The sequence below is a fragment of the Schistocerca gregaria genome, chromosome 4, assembly GCF_023897955.1.
Source record: "Schistocerca gregaria isolate iqSchGreg1 chromosome 4, iqSchGreg1.2, whole genome shotgun sequence".
NCBI classification, from domain to species: domain Eukaryota; kingdom Metazoa; phylum Arthropoda; class Insecta; order Orthoptera; family Acrididae; genus Schistocerca; species Schistocerca gregaria.
The window spans coordinates 318,801,282-318,824,357 of NC_064923.1; the positions used below are offsets into that span (position 1 = coordinate 318,801,282).

General features: G+C 39.5%; 1 protein-coding gene across 3 annotated transcripts in view; it reads left to right on the top strand.

Moving 5' to 3' along the window:
• Positions 1-11,033, top strand: part of LOC126266998 (homeobox protein OTX2-B-like) — a 278,020-nt gene extending 266,987 nt beyond the window's left edge. For all 3 annotated transcript variants that reach the window (XM_049971757.1, XM_049971755.1, XM_049971756.1), the window contains exons 6-7: positions 3,079-3,217; positions 6,723-11,033. In XM_049971757.1, coding sequence (XP_049827714.1) covers positions 3,079-3,159 — 81 coding nt within the window. In that variant the 3' untranslated portion in view covers positions 3,160-3,217; positions 6,723-11,033. The remainder of the gene's footprint in view (positions 1-3,078; positions 3,218-6,722) is intronic.
• Positions 11,034-23,076: the final 12,043 nt, after the last annotated feature.

Here is a 23,076-nt window from a genome sequence, read left to right on the forward strand (position 1 = left end):
GTGTTATGTATCATTATTTCTTGTTGATGAAAGTGTGCTTAATGTAAGAATTGTGTGTAGCAATTATGAATGATGCTAGATATATTTACACAGTACAATACTACATTTACAAAACTATTAAATTTAAAAAATAAATTTAATTTGTAGTAAAATTGAAGGTATTCAGTCCAGAGACTGGTTTGATGCAGCTCTCCATGGTATTCTATCCTGTGCAAGCTTCTTCATCTCCCAGTACCTACTGCAACCCACATCCTTCTGAATCTGTTTAGTGTATTCATCTCTTGGCCTCCCTTCACAATTTTTACCCTCCACACTGCCCTCCAATATTAAATTGGTGATCCTTTGATGCCTCAGAAATTGTCCTACCAGCTGATCCCTTCTTCTAATCAAGTTGTGCCACAAATTTCCCTTCTCCCCAATCCTATTCAATACTTCCTCATTAGTTATGTCATCTACCCATCTAATCTTCAGCATTCTTCTGTAGCACCACATTTCAAAACCTTCTATTCTCTTGTCTAAAGTAACTATCATCCACGTTTCTCTCCATACATGGCTACACTCCATACAAATACTTTCAGGAACGACTTCCTGGCACTTAAATCTATACTCGATGTTAACAAATTTCTCTTCTTCAGAAACGCATTCCTTGCTATTGCCAGTCTACATTTTATATCATCTCTACTTCGACCACCATCAGCTATTTTGCTCCCCAAATAGCAAAACTCATTTACTACTTTAAGCATCTCATTTCCTAATCCAATTCCCTCAGCATCATCTGATTTAAGTCAACTACATTCCATTAACCTCATTTTGCTTTTGTTGATGTTCATCTTATATCCTCCTTTCAAGACACTGTCCATTCTGTTCAGATGCTCTTCCAGGTCCTTTGCTGTCTCTGACAGAATTACAATGTCATAAGCGAACCTCAAAGTTTTTATTTCTTCTCTATGGATTTTAATACCTACTCCGAATTTTTCTTTTGTTTCCTTTACTGCTTGCTCAATATACAGATTGAATAACATCGGGGAGAGGCTACAAACCTGTCTCACTCCTTCCCAACCACTGCTCCCCTTTCATGCCCCTCGACTCTTATAACGGCCATCTGGTTTCTGAGCAAATTGTAAATAGCCTTTTGCTCCATGTATTTTACCCCTACCACCTTCATAATTTGAAAGAGAGTATTCCAGTCAACATTGTCAAAAGCTTTCTCTAAGTCTACAAATGCTAGAAATGTAGGTTTGCCTTTCCTTAATCTACTTTCTAAGATGTAACGTCGGTATTGCCCCACATGTTCCAACTTTTCTATGGAATCCAAACTGATCTTCCCCAAGGTCGGCTTCTACCAGTTTTTCCATTCGTCTGTAAAGAAATCTTGTTAGTATTTTGCAGCCGTGGCTTATAAAACTGATATTTTGGTAATTTTCACATCTGTCAATACCTGCTTTCTTTGGGATTGGAATTATTATATTCTTCTTGAAGTCTGAGGGTATTTTGTCTGTCTCATACATCTTGATCACCAGATGGTAGAGTTTTTCTGGCTCTCCTGAGGCTATCAGTAGTTCTAACCGAATGTTGTCTACTCCTGGGGCCTTGTTTCGACTTAGGTCTTTCAGTGCTCTGTCAAACTCTTCATACAGTATTATATTTCCCATTTCATCTTCATCTATGTCCTCTTCCATTTCCATAATATTGTCCTCAAGAACATCGCCCTTGTATAGACCTTCTATATACTCCTTCCACCTTTCTGCTTTCCCTTCTTTGCTTAGAACTGGGATTTACTCTGAGCTCTTAATATCCATGCAAGTGGTTCTCTTTTCTCCAAAGGTCTCTTTAATTTTCCTGTAGGCAGTATCTATCTTACCTCTAGTGACATACGCTTCTACATCCTTACATTTGTCCTCTAGCCATCCCTGCTTAGCCATTTTGCACTTCCTGTCAATCTAATTTTTTAGATGCTTGTATTCATTTTTGCCTGCTTCGTTTACTGCATTTTTATATTTTCTCCTTTCATCAATTAAATTCAGTATCTCTTCTGTTACCCAAAGATTTCTATTAGGCCTCGTCTTTTTTACCTACCTGATCCTCTGCTGTCTTCTCTATTTCATCTCTCAAAGCTACCCATTCTTCTTTTACTGTATGTCTTTAACACATTCTTACCAATTGTTCCCTAATGCCCTCCCTGAAAGTCTCTACAACCTCTGGTTCTGTCAGTTTATCCAGGGCCCATATCCTTAAATTCCCACCTTTTTGCAGTTTCTTTGTTTTAGTCTACAGTTCATAACCAATAGACTGTGGTCAGAGTCCACATCTGCCCCTGTAAATGTTTTACAATTAAAACCTGGTTCCTAAATCTCTGTTGTATCATTATATAATCTATCTGAAACCTTCCAGTAGCTCCAGGCTTCTTCCTTGAATACAGCCTTCTTTCATGATTCTTTTTTTTTATCTTATCGTAAATTTCATCATCTGTGAAGCTAGTTGGCATATAAACTTGTACTACTGTGGTAGGTGTGGGCTTTGTATCTATCTTGGCCACAATACTGCCTTCACTATGCTGTTTGTAGCAGCTTACCTGCATTCCTATTTGTTTATTCATTATTAAACTTATTCCTGCATTACCCCTATTTGATTTTGTATTTATAACCCTGTATCCACCTGACCAGAAGTTTTGTTCCTTCTGCCACTGAACGTCACTAATTCCCATTATATCTAACTTTAACTTATCCATTTTTTATTTTTTTATTTCTAACCTACCTGCCCGATTAAGGGATCTGACATTCCACTCTCCGACCCTCAGGATGGCAATTTTCTTTCTCCTGACAACAGAGTATAAAAGTATATTTGCATATTTTTGCAGATTTATGCATTTAACATAAACACCCAAGATCTGTTTCCTTTTGTTTTTCTGCTCATTAAAGGTACTGAAAATAAAGTTTGGCGAAGCAAGTTCAACTTTGAAAAGCAGAAATATTTTATGGAACACTATCTCAAATTCATTGTTCATAATTGAGTCATCTTTTAAAATATGGGCATGAACTATTAAATAGTTATTAATTGTCCACTAATGGCATGTTCCAGGAAAATTCCTTAGAGACTTCTTGGGCAAAAAGCAGAGAAGAATCTTGGTTTTATAATTCATCTGGCTGGGACAGAAAATGAGATTTGTTGTTCACAGTTAGTCTAGTTCCAAGATGACCTCAGTATACACAAAACCAAGGTGAGTAAAACAACTTTTTATTGGTCAAATATTGTGATAATTCCTTAGGCTGGCATAGGGTCTTTAGGAATTCTGAGGGTATTCTCCAAAATAATTTTACTAATTATTATCACATGTAGTTACTGATTACATAGCAAACATGTAACATTCTATGAAGTAGAATTTTTGATTTGGTAGAGTACGTTTTAACACTTTGAAGATACACAACTTAGGGTGACTATATATCAGCACTTGGCACTGCAAGGCATTATAGTGTCCACATGACATGAGCAACAAACACAAAAATGATGTCAGTTACTAAAGCAATGTTTGAAAATGACAAAAATTGTTCCTCTGAAGCTTCCTACAGCATTCCATGAGCAAGATTGTGTGAGTTCCATTTTTACATTAGAAAAATAGCACTGCAAATGCAAATAACATCCACTATCCATAACTTAACCTTACCCTTATGTATAAGTAGCAAATTATGCTGTCACGAAGCTACATTACCACATTTGCAGCGAATTAGAACTTCTGATACATAATGGAAACAATTTTAAAAAGGAATCGAAACCATTATTACTTGCTAACCCAGACTTCTTGGAGAAATTTTCAGTATTTTACTGAGAAAAAATGTCATTTTTGTAGAACAGTATCATGATGACATTCTATGGAACTAGCAAACATCTATTAAGACACAGTATTGTGACCATAAATGTTTCATTTTCAGTTTCTGCTTATATTGCATGACGCTTGTATGTGACTTATAGTTCCCAGCTTTCATTTAAATCTTGTGTATTTGCTGAAATGTTTATGGATGTGTTACAAGCAAAACAGACGTAAAATGAAGAACCTGCCAGTCAGGCTTCAGCAGCCAGAGACTATGGTCATGTGTGTGTGTGTGTGTGTGTGTGTGAGTGTGTGTGTGTGTGTGAGAGAGAGAGAGAGAGAGAGAGAGAGAGAGAGAGAGAGAGAGAGACAGTGTTTTTGTTGTGCCTATCTGCAACTTAATATCTCTGCTATAAATAGCAACTATCTTTTTAATAATATTGTCCATATTCAACAACCCACCATTATTTATAGTGTGGTGGAGTGTACTTCTGGTACCACTACCTTTCACCCCTTCTTCTGTTTCTTTCATGAACGGTGCATGGGAAGACTGACTGACTGTACTCTGTATGAGCTCTAATTTCTATGATTTTCTCACTGCCATCATTTCGTGAGTCATACAGGAGTGGCAGTAACATGTTAGCTAACTATCTGAATTTCTACAGTAAATTCATAATGCACAATGCCTCTCTTCTAGCAACTGCCACTAAACTTTGTTGAGCATCTCTGTAACACACACATGCTTACTAAATGACCCCATGACTTAATGCAGCATTCTTCGTTGGGTCATCACTATCTCTTCTGTTAATCCAATGGGGTGCGGATCCCATATTGATGAAAAGTACTTGAGAATTAGCCAAAAAATGTTTAGTAACACACTTCTTTCATGGATGAATTGCATTTCCTTAAGATTCTTTCAATGAATCTCAGCCTGGCATCTACATTTCTTACAACCTGTTTTATACTATCATTCTACTTTAGATTGCGTCAGATCTTTACTTCTAGTTATTTTACCACAGTTACTGTTTCCTAATATGTGTCACCAACAGTGTAATCAAAAAGTACTGAATTTCTCTGCATATTTGTGTGCAGTATATTATACTTACAATAGAAAGAAACTTCCACATGGGAAAAATATATTAAAAACAAAGATTCCAAGACTTACCAAGCGGGAAAGCGCCGGCAGACAGGCACATGAACAAAACACACAAACACACACACAGAATTACGAGCTTTCGCAACTGGCAGTTGCTTCGTCAGGAAAGAGGGAAGGAGAGGGAAAAATGAAAGGATGTGGGTTTTAAGGGAGAGGGTAAGGAGTCATTCCAATCCCGGGAGCGGAAAGACTTCCCTTAGGGGAAAAAAAGGACAGGTGTACAGTCGCACACACACACACACACATATCCATCCGCACATACACAGTTGTGTCTGTGTATGTGCGGATGGATATGTGTGTGTGTGTGTGCGAGTGTACACCTGTCCTTTTTTTCCCCTAAGGGAAGTCTTTCCGCTCCCGGGATTGGAATGACTCCTTACCCTCTCCCTTAAAACCCACATCCTTTCATTTTTCCCTCTCCTTCCCTCTTTCCTGACGAAGCAACTGCCAGTTGCGAAAGCTCGTAATTCTGTGTGTGTGTTTGTGTGTTTTGTTCATGTGCCTGTCTGCCGGCGCTTTCCCGCTTGGTATATTATACTTATTTATGTTTGGTGTCAACAGCGAGTCCTTGCATCAAACATCAATCCTCTGCAGTCTTCTGCTATACCTGCTTTCCTGTAGTCATATGTTTTGTCTGCAAACAGCCTCATGTAGCTTCTGACACTATCTACTAAACCATTCATTATTGTAAGCATTTCCTTGTGGTACTTCTGAAATTACCTTCACCTTTGTCAGTTATTTCCCATTTAGGTTGATATGTTGAATTTTATCTTCAATAAAGTTTTCCAGTAAAAATTATCAACACAAATACATGCTACAAGGTGAAAAAAGCCTGGGATTGCATATTGTACAGAAATTTAGGGTAAACAGAAGCTTTCGAGAATTGACAGCATATGGAAATTCAAATACAAGACTAAGGAAAGTGATAGGATGGTCTAATCAGCACATATAAATAAACAATAGCTGTCTGACTCAGTACACAGACAGCACCTGATGCTTGCAGAAGTGAGAAACATTCTCAAAACATTGTGATAAGAATGTAGGGGGAATTGTCAGAGTACATAAGAAGACATTGTGCAGCATCACTATCAGAAACTATGAGCTCCTACATAATTATATGCAGTTATAAACTTCTCACAGTAATGAAGGGTGGAACATCTGGTGTTCCTGGCAAAGCTAAAACATTAGGTTAGCCTTCATTTCTTGATACATTTTGGATGCTTGCCTTTATAGTATTTGTCAGATAAAACAAAACAGATCTTACTGTGTTCAAGTAGAAGTCAATATAGCTTACTAAATGTAGGATTAAATTTCTTCTTAGATAGATACCAGCCATATTAGAGTGCATACCGCATGAGCATAGTTAGTGGGAAAATAATAATCTGTTGTACATCTACACATTTATGTGTTAGCTAATATTTTTGTTGTTAAAGTGGTTCATGTATCCGATTACAGCTTGTGAATGAAAATAGCAATTGATGTATTAAGTATTGTATGAATATAATAGCCTTCTACAGTTTTTTCGAGAGACCACATAGCTCACAAAACCTCACCACTATTTCATTCGATAAAAATAACAGTCTTATTGGTTGTAAGACCATTATCTTGACTGATCGTATCACAGAGTAAAGTCTCGCCTTTATTTCATGTAATAACAATAACAGGTTTACTGATAATAAAAAACAATATTTTATAAAGAGAGTAATCTCTATTTGTCACATAACTAAATTATTGACTACCAGTATGCAAATTATGTTGCAGGTGACCTCTTCCACACCTGGCAGCATGGAAATGACCTGTAGGCATTGCCAGGAATCATCATAGGATTCAGAGACAATACAGTCCATTGTGGCCAGTTTTTGAGGCAAATAGTTCATAATTATGAAGTTGGCAAAAGTGATTTGAAATTCAAAAAAATTGGAGGTATTTAAACATCTTTGTCAATAACTTGTACAGGTTGCCTCATACAGAAAATTGTTTTTTCTTGTTTTTTGAAATGTGTATCACAACACTGTCACCCTAAAGTTACTTTTACATAAGCTCAAAAATAAATGTAATGAGTCTACTATCACTGGAAACACTGTGATATGTCAAAGACTTGCACGTTTTCCTCTAAGCAAGGTAATAAATGAAGAAATGTTATTTACTTTGACATAAATGTCAGGGTGAATAATTTGAAAATTATTTCCCTAATTGTTTCAGTGTCTTAAATGATGTAATTTTATTATCAATTTTCAAATAGCTTACCTTATTATCTTAGCTTTTTTTCATTTGGGATGCTGGTTTGTGTTCACCTAATTTCAAGGTGTTTGTATACATACATATCACTCTTACAGTATTCTTCCAAGCCTTTTTATGGAAAAAGTACAAAATTTTTACTTGTGTATAGCACACACAGTCAAATCCTCACACCTACCTCCCTACACCATGCTCATTCAACTGCTAGCTCTTTCTCAGCCCACAGTGAGGTGAGGTGAGGGTTCAGGATGGCGTGGGGTGAAGGATGGAGAGAGGCAGTCAGCAGGAAGGGTGTTCGGGGAAAGTTTCCAGTGGCTCATGGGAAAGTGAAGAGTCATCTGTGGTCTAGCTAGGGATGCTGGTATAGAGGGCAGGTGGCAGATGGCTGGGCACACGATTTTGCAGACTAGGGTGTGAGATAGTGGCACACAACTAGCTGACACATATTGGGCAGGGGTACTGAGATAGGGAATGGTGTACACACACACACACACACACACACAAACTATTGGGTGGGGGTGACAGTGAGTACCATAGGTTTAGGTCAGGGAGGTTACGGGAGCCAAGTACATGCTGTAAAGATAGCTCCCATCTGCGCAGCTCAGAAAAGCTGATGATGGTGGGGAGGATTCATGCGGCACAGGTTGTGAAGCAGCCACTGACATCTTGCATGTTATGCTCTGCAACATGTTGTGTCACTGGGTGTTCTACTTTGTTTTTTGCAGCAGTTTGGTGGTGACCATTCATTCTGGTTGATTGTAATACCAACATAAAATGCTGTGCAGTGGTTGCAGCAGAGCTCGTACAAGACATGGCTGCTTTCACAGGTAGTCCAGCCTCTGATGGGGTGGAATAAGCCTGTGATGGGACTGGAGTAGGAGCTGCTGGGCGGATGGATAGGGCAGGTCTTGCATCTTGGTTTTCCACAAGGGTGTGATCCCAGTAGCAGGAGTTTGGGGTGGGAGTGGCATAGGGATGGACTAGCATGTTGTGGAGATTGGGTGGGTGGCAGAACACTGCCCTCTGGGAGGGGATGGAAGTATCTTGAGTTTGATGTCCCTCATTTCAGGGCATGATGATAGATAATCAAAGCACTGTTGAAGGACGTGATTCAGTTGTTCCACTCCTGGGTGGTAATGGGTGACAAGGGGGGTGCTTTTTTGTGTTTGGTTCTTGAGATGTATGTGAGGGTCAGGTGTGTGTGTGTATGTGGGGGGGGGGGGGGGAGATGGCATAGGAGTTCTGTTTGTGTATTAGGTATGGGGGTATTGCCTGTCTGCAATGGCCTTTGTGAGGCCTTCAGCATGCTGGGCAAGGGAGTTTTGTGCTGCAGGTTGCCATCTCACACCCTAGTCTGTGAAACTGTGTTCCCAGCTGCCTGCCATCTGCCCCCTCTACCTGCACCCGTAGCTAGCTACAGATGGCTCCACACTTTCCCATGAGCTGCTAGACGCTTACTCCCAATCACCTCCCTCTCTCCATCCCTCACCCCACCCCAACTTGTACCCCCCAACCCTCACCTCACCCTAGTACAAAGCAAAGAGCTGGCAGTCAACTGCTAGCAAAGCAAAGCCCTGTACCTTTTGATAGTGTACTTGGTGGTGACACAGTGCTTCTGCCTTTCGGTTAGTCGTCTCCTTTATTCCAGAGTAGGTTCATAACATTGTGTAGGTGAGATATGATTAGTTGGATGTAACACTATCACTTCCAAACATCTTGATGTCCACTGACAATGAATTTTGTAATATAAATCTATATGCACCCATGGTCATGGTGTTCTAGTGTGTAAAGCACTAGACTCTGGCCCTGGAAGCCCCAGATTCAGTCCCAGATGGGGGTGGGGATTTGTCTATATTCCAGTCCCACCAGCATGCCCCAGGTCCACTCAGCCTACTATCAAATGAGTACTGGTGATCTTCACCAAGAATAAAGAGCAGCTAGAACAATGGGCATGCCATTCTCTCCCTCCAAGTACTGTGGCAAAGAAAGGTCACACTCTACTTACAGTCAGGCCAATAGCCCAGTCACAGGCTGTGCACCATAGACTTTACTGTTTCTTTTTTCTTCTGTGACAGTTGTGATACAAACACACAAGTTTTCAGGTTGCACTGTGATTACTTCTGGTTTCTACATTTCAACACATATGTGCATAATACAGCATAACTAAGGTGAAAGTGCAAAACTTACATAATTAAGTTTGAGAAGAAGGAGGTAGGTACTGGCAGAACTGAAGCTTTGAGGTCAGGTCATGAGTCATAGAGGGATAGCTCAGTTGGGTAGAACATTGCATGCAAAGGCAATGTTATGGATTTGAGTCCCAGTCCAGGGTACAATTTTCATTTGCCAGGAAGTTTCTAAACAAAACTTACTAGTTTGTAGCTACTCTGGATGTGTTTAATAAATGTAGTGTAATGAGTGTATTTTCACAGCAAAATATAACATCATTCCCATAGATTTCATGTGTGGCATATTTGCAGTTGTGAACGTACTGCTGAAGTATATCTATAAAATGATGAATGTGTGAAGACGTATGTAGTCTCTCACAAACAGCTGCACTGGCTGTTTTTAACATGCTAATGTAAATTATCATATTCAAGAGAAAAAAATAATTTTTCTCAGATCCATGTTGACTTAATTTTATCAATATATTGCAAATGTTTAAAAGTGAATGGCAGTAACTGAAATATTTTACCTCACACTTCTTTGTTATCTTTGCCTGTACCAGGATTCACTGAGAATATGTCTCAAAGAAATAACCTTGGGTGACAAATGTCAATGTGTCCTGAAAGGTTTTCCATAGTTTAAATATAGGGGCATATTACCAGCTGTCATCCATTTCTTCTAGTCATAGATTGTAAGGAAATTATTTTGTTTGAGGCAACCTGTGTTATAATAATGTAAATGACTTCCTTCATGAAATACAGTAAAAATTCTGATGTTTACTGATAATAAACTGTGTATTGTATCCTACATTATAATTATTGACAATTTAAGACATTATTAACAATTTTTATTATATATATTTTTAAAAATGTTGCTATTGTTGAGTACTAAATCTTTCTTCTGTGGCTTAGATACTGGACTATGTGCATTCAGTGGGGATTAATGAATACTAGCCACACACATGTGGCCCTCAGAGCAGGCAAGGGTTTCATGTTTCCATTTAACTCTGTTGTGTACATTATGAAAGTTGGAAATGTTTTCCCAGAATTTTGTGTGTCTCTCAAACTGCTTTCAAAATACAATTATATTAATTTACTTAAAGGGAAGAGTGCAATATGTGAACATGGCAGAGTATAAAGAAACAAAGGTGGCACAGAGGTAGTTTATTTTATACAGAAATTAATTTGGCAACCTGCAGTAAATGGGTTCCTTTGTTCAGCACAATGTGGTAAAACTACACACTGGATCTGAACTGACTGCTTCAAAGACATTTTTAAACTTGAAAATAGAAGTAAATGCATTTCTAAGCTGGGTGAGTTTCTGCAAATAATAAAAATGACAACAATGATGACTAATGCAGATGTTTTTTTCTCGAAACATTAATCTCACACTGCATGCACATTATCTGATGTCTACAGCAGTGGCATATGTACTCAAAGAGATTGGGTTCTTTTCAAGAAAATGCTTATTATTTGTGTAAATATTATGTACAAGATCCTTCTAGAAAGAGTACAAGCAAAAACCAAATGTACTGCTCAGAAGTGTGGCAAGTTCAAAACTACCATAGACTGGATGACTATACTGTATTCTGTAGTTGCTTGAAGTTAAAGAATTGCGATATGCTGTATATGTATCCTTAATAATGTAATGAAAATTAGAGGGAGTCAAATAGATTAACCTGTCCTTCATTTTAAAAGCAACCTTTTGCATCAGTGTCAGTGTGTACCTTTGTTTTTATGCCTATATAAAATAATGTGACAAGAATAAAGTGTTTGTTGCATCTGCAATAACATATTTTAAGGTAAATATGAAAGCCATCAAATTTCATTTAATCTACTTGCACAATAAGAAATTAAGGAGAGAAAATTTTTAACTACTAGCAACAAAAGTGAAACCATCAAACTGACATTTTTAAATCCAAGGCTATTTCTAAAATTAAATTCTCTCCTATACATCATTCTCTATGAGTCACAAACTACACATAGAAAAGAAGCAGGAACAAAACAGTCAAAGCAAACAAAGAACATAAAAAAGTAAAAAAGAAAGGGCAAATGAATAGAGGTTCTAAATTAGATAAGTACAAGGTGCACTCAAGTTCTAAGATCTCTGATTTTCTTTCTCAGAACTGGGAGCAGATAGAAACGTAAAGTTTGGTTTCAAATATACGGGCACATTTGTATGGAAAAAAAAAAAAAAAAAAAAAAAGGCAGCATTACACTGTACACACAACTCTAGCGGCTGCAATGAGAAGTGTTTTTGATACTATAAATTGTGACATTTTCATCACAGAAACAGCAAAATAGCAAATAATCATTTGTTTTCTCCATGTGCATGGTGTGATACCCATTTAAATTCATTACCATTTGAGTTAAACATATGGTGATGTTGCTACGAATGTGCATCCATCAGTACAACACGTCAAAGATTGCCATGTGACAATGAAATAAAATAATTTTGGCTTCACACCAGCCAGTCAAACAACATAGTCACATGACTGGGGGCAGTTATTTTGTTTTTCATCAAGACAATGCAACAGTGTAATGGGTAGATAACTTTGAAATGGTTTCTCAGGCTTCTTCCCTGATATGGCTGCTGGTGATTTTTGGGTTTCTCCAACAATAAAAAACGCTCACTGTAGTTGTACACTCTCCAGCTGTGCCACAATTGTATCTACGACTTTGTAATGGTGAAAACAGACTCCTAAGGAAGTTTTTGCAGTAGCTATAAAATTGTGGTATTGATGTGAAAAGTGTGTAAAGTTGCAGGGAGATTACATGTTGAGATATGACAAGAGTTCACTGTTTGTGAAAAAAGAATTCAGAGACCTTAGAACTTGAACATGTCTCATAAATTAAATGCTTCATGAAATTAAATTTGGGGAATGATATCAGATTCCCTAGTGCGGTTTGGGAAGTTAGAAAGATGGAGAGAGGTACAGATGAATTGAAGGATTCAGTTGTGTCGTAAGGCATTAATGTCAGTAAATCTGATGCCAGCATTAATTCTTCCAGAACTCACATATTTAGTTTGATATCCCTTTTGCAGCAGTTACTCATGACTAATGTTTGTCTTTGTCTGTTATTAATGTGATAATCAGTAGCCATATCATTCCTTGCATTTCAATGGGAGGACAGTGTCACATTTTTACTGACATCAGGTCACTTTATCCTTGTTATTACATTCTCCTTCACTTCCATTGCAAACCATTCCACATTTATATCAGTATGACGATATAATATTGCTCTGACTTATATCTTTCTTCACCTTAACCAGAATTATTTCTGATCCTCTTTTTTATTAGTCCCACGTGTGTTAAAATTTCAGCCCTTACTAAGTTTTTCACTTTGATTTTTCTTGGAATTCCAGACATCTGTATTCACTTTTTGTCACTGAAGATTATTCCAAATTCACAGATCCCATTCTTGATTATTCTCAGTTAGGCCTTCAATTAATAAATCAGAATTGCTTCATTTATCTTTTTACCTTTTTGGATGTTGAAAGAACTGCTGGCTAGAGGCTCTCAGTTTTGATGTAAATCATGCTTTTAAATGTGATAATGTGTTAAAATGAAAAAGCCTTACAGTTCCTAATCCCCACCAGTTAAATACACTTTAGAGTAATTTAGTGACACAAATTGTCTTCTTTGAGTTCAAATCTACCAATAATTTGTTGAAAGTATACCATAGGAGCACATCAGCCTCTTCTTCTACTGCAGTAACACATTTTTTGAAAGTTCTAGTAGAATGTAAATTACTTAGGAGTAAAGGAGCAGAAGCATTTTGTTGTCAACAGGTAAACATAAAAGAGAAGGAACAAATCCTTTTTGAGCCAGAGCAGGCATTTCCACACACACATATACACACACACCTATTCTGTGCCTGTTTCAACAGGTGACCAGGGTGGAGTAGGGATGGTGTCAGATGGGGTCGGTTGAAGGAGAGAGAGGTGGGATGCAGAAAGAGGGGTAGAGAATAGACAGCTAGCATCTCAGAGGGAGGCAGCAGATTTAGTGGTTAAAAATGTGGAAGAGAGGGATGGCAGGTGCAAGGGCTAGGCATGTGATGCACAGGTAATGTAGTCGGTGGGATCTGGCGCACGATGAAGGTGACATGGATTGAGAGGGTTGGCAGGGCAGAGGAAGAGGAATGTTTTAGGTGGATGGTGTGGGGACAGTGGGCTAATCAGGAGGTTACAGGCGTGAACGAGATTTTGAAAGGAAAATTCCCATTTGCATAGTTCAGAAAAGCTGGGGTTTTGGGAAGGATCCAAATGACAGTCATTGATATTGAGCATTTTCTACTCATCTGCATGTTGTGCGACATGGTGGTCAACTTTGTTCTTGGTCACCCAATTTGGCAGTGGCCATTCATTCTAGTGCACAGCCGGTGCTTTTCATACCGATATAAAAAGCTGTGCATTGATTGCAGCACAGTTGTTACATGACACAGCTTTTTTGACAGATGGCCTGCCTCTGAAGTGATATGATAACCCTGTGCCAGGCCTAGAGTGGGAAGTAGTGCGTGGTGTAGGAAGGACAGGTTTTGCTTCTGGATTTTCCGCAGGGATATGATCCCTGTGCTTAGGGGTTGGAAGTGAGAGTGGCATAGGGATGGATCAGGGTGTCATGTAGGTTGGGTGGGCAATGGAATACCACTTTAGCAGGGGTGGGAATGATCTTGGGTAGGATGTCCCTCATTTCTAGGAATAATGATAGATATTCAAAGTCCTGATGAAGGATATGATTTGTGAGTCCCAGTGCAGGGTGATGTTGGGTGACAAGGAGGCATGCACCTTTGTAGCTGATTCTTGGATGTGGTAGGAGGATTCTACATCTACATCTACATGGATACTCTGCAAATCACATTCAAGTGCCTGGCAGAGGGTTCATTGAACCACCTTCACAATTCTCTATTATTCCAATCTTGTATAGCGCGTGGAAAGAATGGACACCTATATCTTTCTGTACGAGCTCAGATTTCCCTTATTTTATCATGGTGATCATTCCTCCTTACGTAGGTCGGTGTCAACAAAATATTTTCGCATTCGGAGGAGAAAGTTGGCGATTGGAATTTCGTGAGAAAACTCCTTGCAACAAAAAACGCCTTTCTTTTAATGATTTCCAGCCCAAATCCTGTATCATTTCTGTGACAGTCTCTCCCATATTTCGCAATAATACAAAACATGCCGCCTTTCTTTGAACTTTTTTGATGTAGTCCATCAGTCCTGTCTGGTAAGGATTCCACACTGCGCAGCATTATTCTAAAGGAGGACAGACAAGCGTAGTATAGGCAGTCTCCTTAGTAGGTCTGTTACATTTTCTAAGTGTCCTGCCAATAAAATGCAGTCTTCGGTTAGCCTTCCCTACAACATTTTCTGTGTGTTACTTCCAATTTAAGTCGTTCACAGTTGTAATAGTTGAATTTATGGCTTTTAGATTAGACTGATTTATCGTGTAACCAAAGTTTAATGAGTTCCTTTTAGCACTCATGTGGATGACCTCACACTTTTCGTTATTTACGGTCAACTGTCACTTTTCACACCATTCAGATAATTTTTCTAAATCATTTTGCGGTTTGTTTTGATTTTCTGATGACTTTATTAGTCAATAAATGAAAGTGTCATCTGAAAACAACCAAAGACGGGTGCTCAAATTGTGTCCAAAATCGTTTATATAGATAAGGAACAGCAAAGAGCCTATAACACTACCTTCGGGATCACCAGAAATCACTTTTGTTTTACTCAATGACTTTCCGCCAGTTACTACGAACTGTGACCTCTCTGATAGGCAATCACAAATCCAGTCACATAACTGAGTCACATAAGCACGCATTTTCACTACGAGCCACTTGTGTGGTACAGTGTCAAAAGTCTTCCAGAAATCCAAAAATACAGAATCGATCTGAAATCCCTTGTCAATAGCACTCAACACTTCGGTGAATAAAGAGCTGGTTATGTTTCACAGGAACGATGTTTTCTAAAGGATTAAGAGTGCATGAGAATATGGTAGGGGAAATCTGTCTGCCGACAAGGTTTGGGAGGCAGTGCCTGACTGACATCATGAGGCCTTCAGCATACTGGGATATGCCATCCATAGGTAGCCAGGCTGTGTTGGCAAGATTTTTTAATGTGGAAGGGATGACAGCTGTCAGTCTGCATGCACTGTTGGTGGTTGTTGGGTTTAATATGGGCAGGAGTGTGGATGGTGCCATCAGGGAGCTGGGTGGAGCCATCAGAGAAGGGAGTTCCAGGTCCACAAGGTGGTACATTGGGTTGAGGAGGACAGGTTGAAGCATACGGGAGAGAAGGTGTTGACGTTGTGGAGGAATGAGGATAGGGTGTCTTGGTGATGAGTAAAGATAATGAAGATGTCATCAATGGACCTGAACAAGACAAAGGGTTTGGGTTTTTTTGAGAGGTTTGTTTATCAGGATTTTGTTGGTAAGGTGTTACAAGGTATGAGGTACTGGGTTTGGAGTCGGAAGGACATTAGGAGTGGCAAGGCCATGGGCATGAGGGACATTAACATGTACTGGAGTAGCTTCAACAGTGATTAGCAGGGATAATGAAAGTAAAGGGTTGGTCAGTAGGTTGATTTTGAGGGGAGGGGAGCAAACAGCAAGGTCATCGGTCCCATTGGATTAGGGAAGGATGTGGAAGGAAATCGGCCATATCCTTTAAAAGAAACCATCCAAGCATTTTTGTAAAGTGATGTAGGGAAACCATGGAGAACCTAAATCAGGATGGCCGGATGTGAATTTGAACCCTCATCCTCCCAAATGTGAGTCCAGTGTGCTAACGACTGTACCATCTCACTCGGTAAAAGGATTGGGTTTGTAAAGAGTCAGTGAAGGAAATGGTTAGCATTATTGATGTACAATGCTAGGTTTCGGCAATTGGTTGGAGGTGTTGGTGAACATGGATGGAAATTCTTTCAGTAGTATCAGTCCTGTCACAGGTTTATCCTGTGCTGTCAGAGGCAGAACCATCTGTGAAAGCACATACGTCATTTAACAACTCTGCTGGAATCACACAGCTTTTTATGTTGGTATGACAACCAACCAGCTCTTGGCAAGAATGAATGGCCACACCAAACTGTGGCCAAGAGCAAAGCTGATCATCCAGTGGCACAGCACACAGATGAGCAAAATATGACCAATTTCAATGGTTGCTTCACAACCCAGGCCGTTTGGACCATTCCCTCCACCATCAGCTTTCCTGAACTATGCAGATAGGAGTTATCTTTGCAACACATCCTTCACTCCCACCAACACTCCTGGCCTCAATCTCCACTAACCCACTATCTCCACTCCCTCTACCCAATAGCTTTCCTCCACCCTTTCTCAAGCCACATCTCCACCTCACCTTCATTGTGTACCACACCTCATTGGGTCCAGTGTCTGTGCACCACATATCTAGCCCACACATCTGCCATCCCTCCCTCCACATTTCAAGCCAATAAAACTGCTCTCTCCTTCTGAGCTGCTAGCTACCCATCCTCAATCCCTCTTCCTCCCTCCCTCCTCTCTCCCTCTACCCACCTCATCCAACATAACCCCTAATCCACTCTACTCCACCTGCAAAAATGCTATCCTTACATTGTGTGTACAGCTGGCAGGATCTAGGGTCAAAGGTGCACAGGCATGGGTGTGGACGTGGGCTTAGTTTTCCATACAAACTTAATTATGTATAGGCCTACAGACTGTACACCCATCACAGAAATCAAGAATCTCAACAATTTTTGCCTGTTATTGACATTGATCCTGGCAGGATATCGGTCCCAGGAATTCCAAGACTTTCAAGAATGTTTTAATTATCTGAAGTCAGATAACAAATGGCAAAAAAGTATTTGTGTGATATAATTAATGATTAACACTTTTAAGACTTTTATCTTTACATGCACTGTTAAACTTTGCTTCTTGCCAAGTCCATTGATCTAGTAAATGGGAAGTACCCTATAGGTTTTGATGAGTGAGTTTGCAAGTTTCAAAATATGTGACATAAATGACCATATCTTTTGATTCCATTGACTTAGAAGATCCAGATTTTTGCACTGCCAAGGAACCATACACCTCCGCATTTGACATAAATTTCAATTTGGTGTGTCCACCTACAACTGAGGAAAAGTGTTTTAACAGTTAGATCGACAGACCGGCAGAGAGGCAGGGTTCTGCTTCTACTGACTGAGATACAGAACCCTAAAAAGTTAGTACCCTGTTTATTATTTCACAAGGAACCTGCTGTGTAACCATTGATACAATGTGCTGAGTGCCTTAAGGAAAAATGTTTGTAAATGCCTATGGAACGATGATTGTACACAGGTGTGCACCTCTTCATCTGAACAAAATCAGCAAGCAGCCATGGATGTTTTTCTTCAGAGCTCCAAAAGTGTGGGAATCATATGTAGAGAGATTGTGACTGTATGGAGAAAGTGTAAGGACCTCCCAGTTAATCTTCTGCAGCACAGTCAAAACATGTGGGCTCGTCCATACATTGCCAAGGCTGTTTCCAGTATGCTTAAGAAGTTTTCCTGAGATGCCTTTACAAATCCTGCCTACAGTCCCAATTTCCATATTTTTGAAACCCCGAGGAAAGACAGCTGTGGCCTTCAGTTTGCTTTGAACAAAGAAGTGCATGGTTCTGTAGGCAACCAAACATTTTTCACTTAAGGTATTCACTGCTTTGTTTCACGGTGGTATAACTGTATTAACAGTTATGGCTTTTACTTTTTAAATAATAAATAATTTGCTTACTTTTTTTATCTGCCTCATTTTCATTTGGCTGCCCCCTATATTATGAGCATTATCAATATATAGTATCTTTATTGATGTTGCAGTTAATTCACAGTAAATAAAAATCATTTTTTAAATACAAATATTCATCAGAATAAACAATATATGAAAAATATAGATTGCTACTTACCATAAAGATGACAATTAGCTATCAGCCAAAGCCTTCTTCAGAAAAGGAAACAAACACACACATTCATTCACACAAGCAAGCACATGTCACACACATGTGACCGCCATCTCCAGCAGCTCAGATGAGAATGCAACAATATGGAAGGGGTGGGGAAGGTGAGAGACAGTAAAGTATGGGTGCCAGGTACGGAAGAGCACTGTCTGGCAGAGTGTGCAAGGACTAGACTGCAAAAAGGTGCAGTGCCAGAGGAGGCTGTGGGGCATGAATGTGAGGTGGGGAGGGAAGAATGGTGAGCTCAAAAGGAGTGGAGCAGGGAAGGGGAAAGATTGGTAGGTGTGTTGGCAGAGTGTGGCACACAAAGAGAGTGAAGTAATGAAAAGAGGGAGTAGGTAATAGGATAGAGAGGTGGGAACTGTTGGGTGGAGGTTGTGAGAAAAGTAGGTTACCATGGTTTGAGGCCAGGATCATTTCGGGAGTGGAGAATGTTTTTTAAGGCTAACTCTCATCTGAACAGTTCAGAAAACCTGGTGGTGTATGGGAGGAGCCAGACAGCTTAGGTAGTGCAGCAACCATTGAAATCAAGCGTGTTATGTTCAGCTGCATGTTGTGACACAGGGTGGTCTACTTTGCTCTTGGCGACAGTTTGGCAATGGTTGTGATGTAGTTTAGGAGGGGTGGGAAGGATTTTATGTAGGATGTCCCTCATTTTGGGGTATGATGATAGGTAATCAAAGCCCTGATGTAGAGAACCTGGTTCAGTTGTTTCAGTCCAGGGTGGTACTGGGTGATAAAGAGGACAGTCCTTTGTAGCTGGTTCTTGTGGGTGGTGGGAGGATTGGGGGAAGGGTGTGGGGAAATGGCACAGGAAAACTATTCATGGACTAGGTCTGGGACAGTGCCTGTCTGTGAAGGCCTTGATAAGACCCTCAGCTTACTGGACAAGGGAGTTCTTGTTACTGCAGATATGCCATCTCCAAGTGTCCAGGCTGTGTGGGAGGGATTTCTTGGTATGTAAAGGATGACAGCTGTCTAAATGCAGACACTGTTGGTGGTTGGTGGGTTTACTGTGAACAGAGGAGTGGATGGAGACATCAGAGAGGAGGAGGTCAATATCCAGGAAGGTGGCGCACTGGACTGAGGAGGACCACGTGAAGAAGGTAGGAGAGGTGTTGATGTTTTGAAGGAATGAGGATAGGGTGTCTGGGCGAATCATGAAGATATCATCAATAAACCTGGACCAGACTAGGGGTTTGGCATTTTGGAGGGCTAGGGAGGTCTCCTTTAGACAGCCCATAAACAGGGTGGCATAGGATGGTGCCATGTGGGTGACCATGGCTATGCTGTGGATTTGTTTGTACACCTTCCCTTCAAAGAAGAAGTATTTGTGAGTTAGGATAAAGTTAGTAAGCTGTATGAGGAATGAGCTTAATATAGATAGAGGTGTACCATTTCCCCACACACCCACAATCCTCCCACCAGCTCCAAGAACCAGCTACAATGGAGTGCTCCCTTCATCACCCAGTACCATCCCGTGTCATTTCCCCACACCAACCCAGATCCTCCCACGAACTGCAAGAACCAGCTACAAAGGAATTCTCTCATCATCACCCAGTACATTCACATACCATTTCACCGCACATCCCCAATCCTCCCACTAACTGCAAGAATCAGTTACAAAGGAGTAATCATTTCATCACCCAATACTACCTGAGACTACAACAACTGAACCACATTCTTCATCAGGAGTTTGATTACCTATCATCATGCCCTGAAATGACGGACATCCTTGCCAAGATCATTGCCACCCCTCCTAAAGCAGTGTTCTGTCACTCCCCCAACCTCCACAGCATCCTAGTCCATCCCTATGCCACTCCCAATCCCAAACTGTAGCCACAAGGGATCATATCCCTGCTGAAGACACTGGTGCAAGACTTGCCCAATCCACCCACCCGGCATTTCATATTACAGACCTGTCACAGGCTTATCCTACCACTTCAGAGATCAGGCCACCTGTGAAAGCATCCATATCAATTCTGCTGCAATCATTGCACAACTTTTTATATAGTCATAACCACCAACCAGCTATCCATCAGGATGAACTGCCACTGCCAAACTGTGGCCAAGAGAAAAGTAGACCACCTTTGGTGGAACATACAGCTGAACATAACATGCTTGATTTCAATGGCTGCTTTACCACTCACACCATCTAGATCCTCCCCTTCACTGAAAGATTTTCTGAACTGTTCAGACGGCATTTATCCTTACAACAATTTCCCTGCTGCCAAAATTATCCTGGCCTCAACCTGTAGTAACCTACTTTCTCCACACCCTGCACCTAATAGTTCCTGCCACTCTGTTCTCTCATCTCCTCCCTATTTTCATTCCTGCCCTCTTTGTGTGCCACCTTATGTCAACACACTCGCCCATCTTTCCCCTTCCCTGCTCCATTCCTTTTTCACTCACCATTCTTCCCTCCTCTCCCCACCTTCTTGCCACACAGCCTCCTCCGACACTTTACCTGTTTGCAGTCTAGTCCCTGCATGCTCCGCTAGACAATGCTCTTCTCTCCCCCCACCCATACCCTGCTATCACTTCCCCTTCCCCTAACCCTCCAAATTGCTGCTTTCACTTAACATGACAGCCGCATTCCAGTCCAAGCTGCTGCAGACATCTGTCTTTCATGCCTGAGGTGTGCTCGCTCATGTGAATGAATTTGTGTGTGGTTCCTGTTCTGAAGAAGGCTTTGGATGGAAGCTAATGTGTATGTGTCTTTTCTATGTGTCTATCTGCAACTCAACATACCACCTTTATGGTGGGTTTTCCTTATATTTTTGACACTCCAACCTCAAGTTTCCACTGTTTCATCAGAATAAAGGTATTTTGTTTTAATGTATTGAGTGAAATACCTAAGTTTCTTCAAAGGACTGTTCGGAAAGATGAGAGCCAAAATTAAGAGGAGCGGCATTCTCACGCTTTGTAATGTTAATGATACATCACTGTGAGTGAGAGGTGGTTCTGATTTCCAATAAGTGTTCACTGGGTTAGGTACAATTTCTTAAAAGGAAATCAAAACAAAATTTTGAATTACACAATGTGAGCTGATACTGTAAATAAAAATAAAATGATTAGTATAAATAGACATACAGAATTTCTAGCAATCTGATGTGCTAACCAAAAGCTTCTGTTACATTACATGAGAACCAACTTTTATTATGCAAAATGTTCCTTTATACTTAACAAAGGAGTTTTCATCAAAAGTTATTGATTAAATGCCTGTCGAGTGGTCACAATCAGTCTCAGATTTTCAAAAAATGTGGAGAATTCGCATCATCATTTTCCACTCATGAAGGACTAAACTATACTCAAATATTCATATCACTGGAAAAAAAATGTTTGAAAGTTTTTGGAGTTTTCTTATACTTTCAGGGGAGATTTTATGAAGATGATCTCATAGACTGAGAACTGGGAGACATTGTTCTTTGAATGAAGTTTTTCAAGTGTAATATGACTGCAGACTACTTTTCTGCATAAACAATTTTGTTGTTATAAACCATTTAGCATAAAATCATGTTACATTTCATTACTTGTATTACATTTACATGTTAATTCACTGTCTGCTCCTTCTATCAGAGTGGATTGCCCTGCACGTGTGTGCTATAGTTTGTTACCTTATGGTATTCCCTGCTATTCACTAGTTTACTTTGTGATGTGCAGATGCAATTTACATAATTACACAGAGATCTCATTTACTTAAAATAATATTGCAGCTTGAAAAAAGAAAAAACAAGAGAAAAAGCACATAATGAGAACAACATAAAACAATTTTTTCTTATTGTGTTCACACACGTTTTGGGAGAGGTAGAAGACTTCCTAACCTAGATTATTTTTCTTGTTTTCACAGTTTCTTACTAATTTCTTCAAAGATGTAAAATAACTGATGAAATTAATATGAGTGTTCTTTCATAAATTGAACTAGGATTTCACCCTTTTTATCAACAGAAGGCAACAGCTATTTCTTCATAAAGTACTTTGCATAATGAATTTTTTGTTTTGTGTAAGAAATAGGGTAAATTGCTTCAAGGGATTAATATTTTTGTGTCCTGTCACAGCATGTGTTGAGATTTGAAATCTTCAAGTGGTAAGTGGAAAAATATTATGTAGAGTGAATCTTGATACTTTGTCCTTTTGGTGTTCCCCACCCTCTCTCTATCTCACGTCAACTGAGAAAAATGTAGAAACAAGAAAGTGTGCAAAAGTAATTATCAAAAATACAAGCTCTATAGACTGACTAACATTTATATGTACATTAGACACATTATAGTACATGGTGTTAATACCACAATTCTACAATGAGGAAGGCCTCTTGGATGTCTATGACATCAGAACAACAAAATTCATGAAATACTGTATATTTAATTTTATGTTAATTAGTAAACAGAGTAATAATTCAGTAATGTTTTGTTTTGGACCATACACATATGTAAAAACCTTCTCATGACATTACTGTAAACTAGAAAGAAGCAGCACACCACATTTAGCATAAGGAGTAAAGATAAAACTAATTTGATGTACCATTTCCTTGAACCAATAAGACAAAAGTAACAACTGGTGCAACATGTAACTATACATCAGTTTGAGTGCACTGTTGAAGTTTGAAGGGGTCCTATAAAAAAACTGCCAAATATACAGAAAGAGGGTCTAACTTAATACATATCTAGCCATGTTGTATGCAGGCTCAGAATTTAAATTTATAGATTGAAAATAACATTACTGTAGAAGATAATACACCTAAATA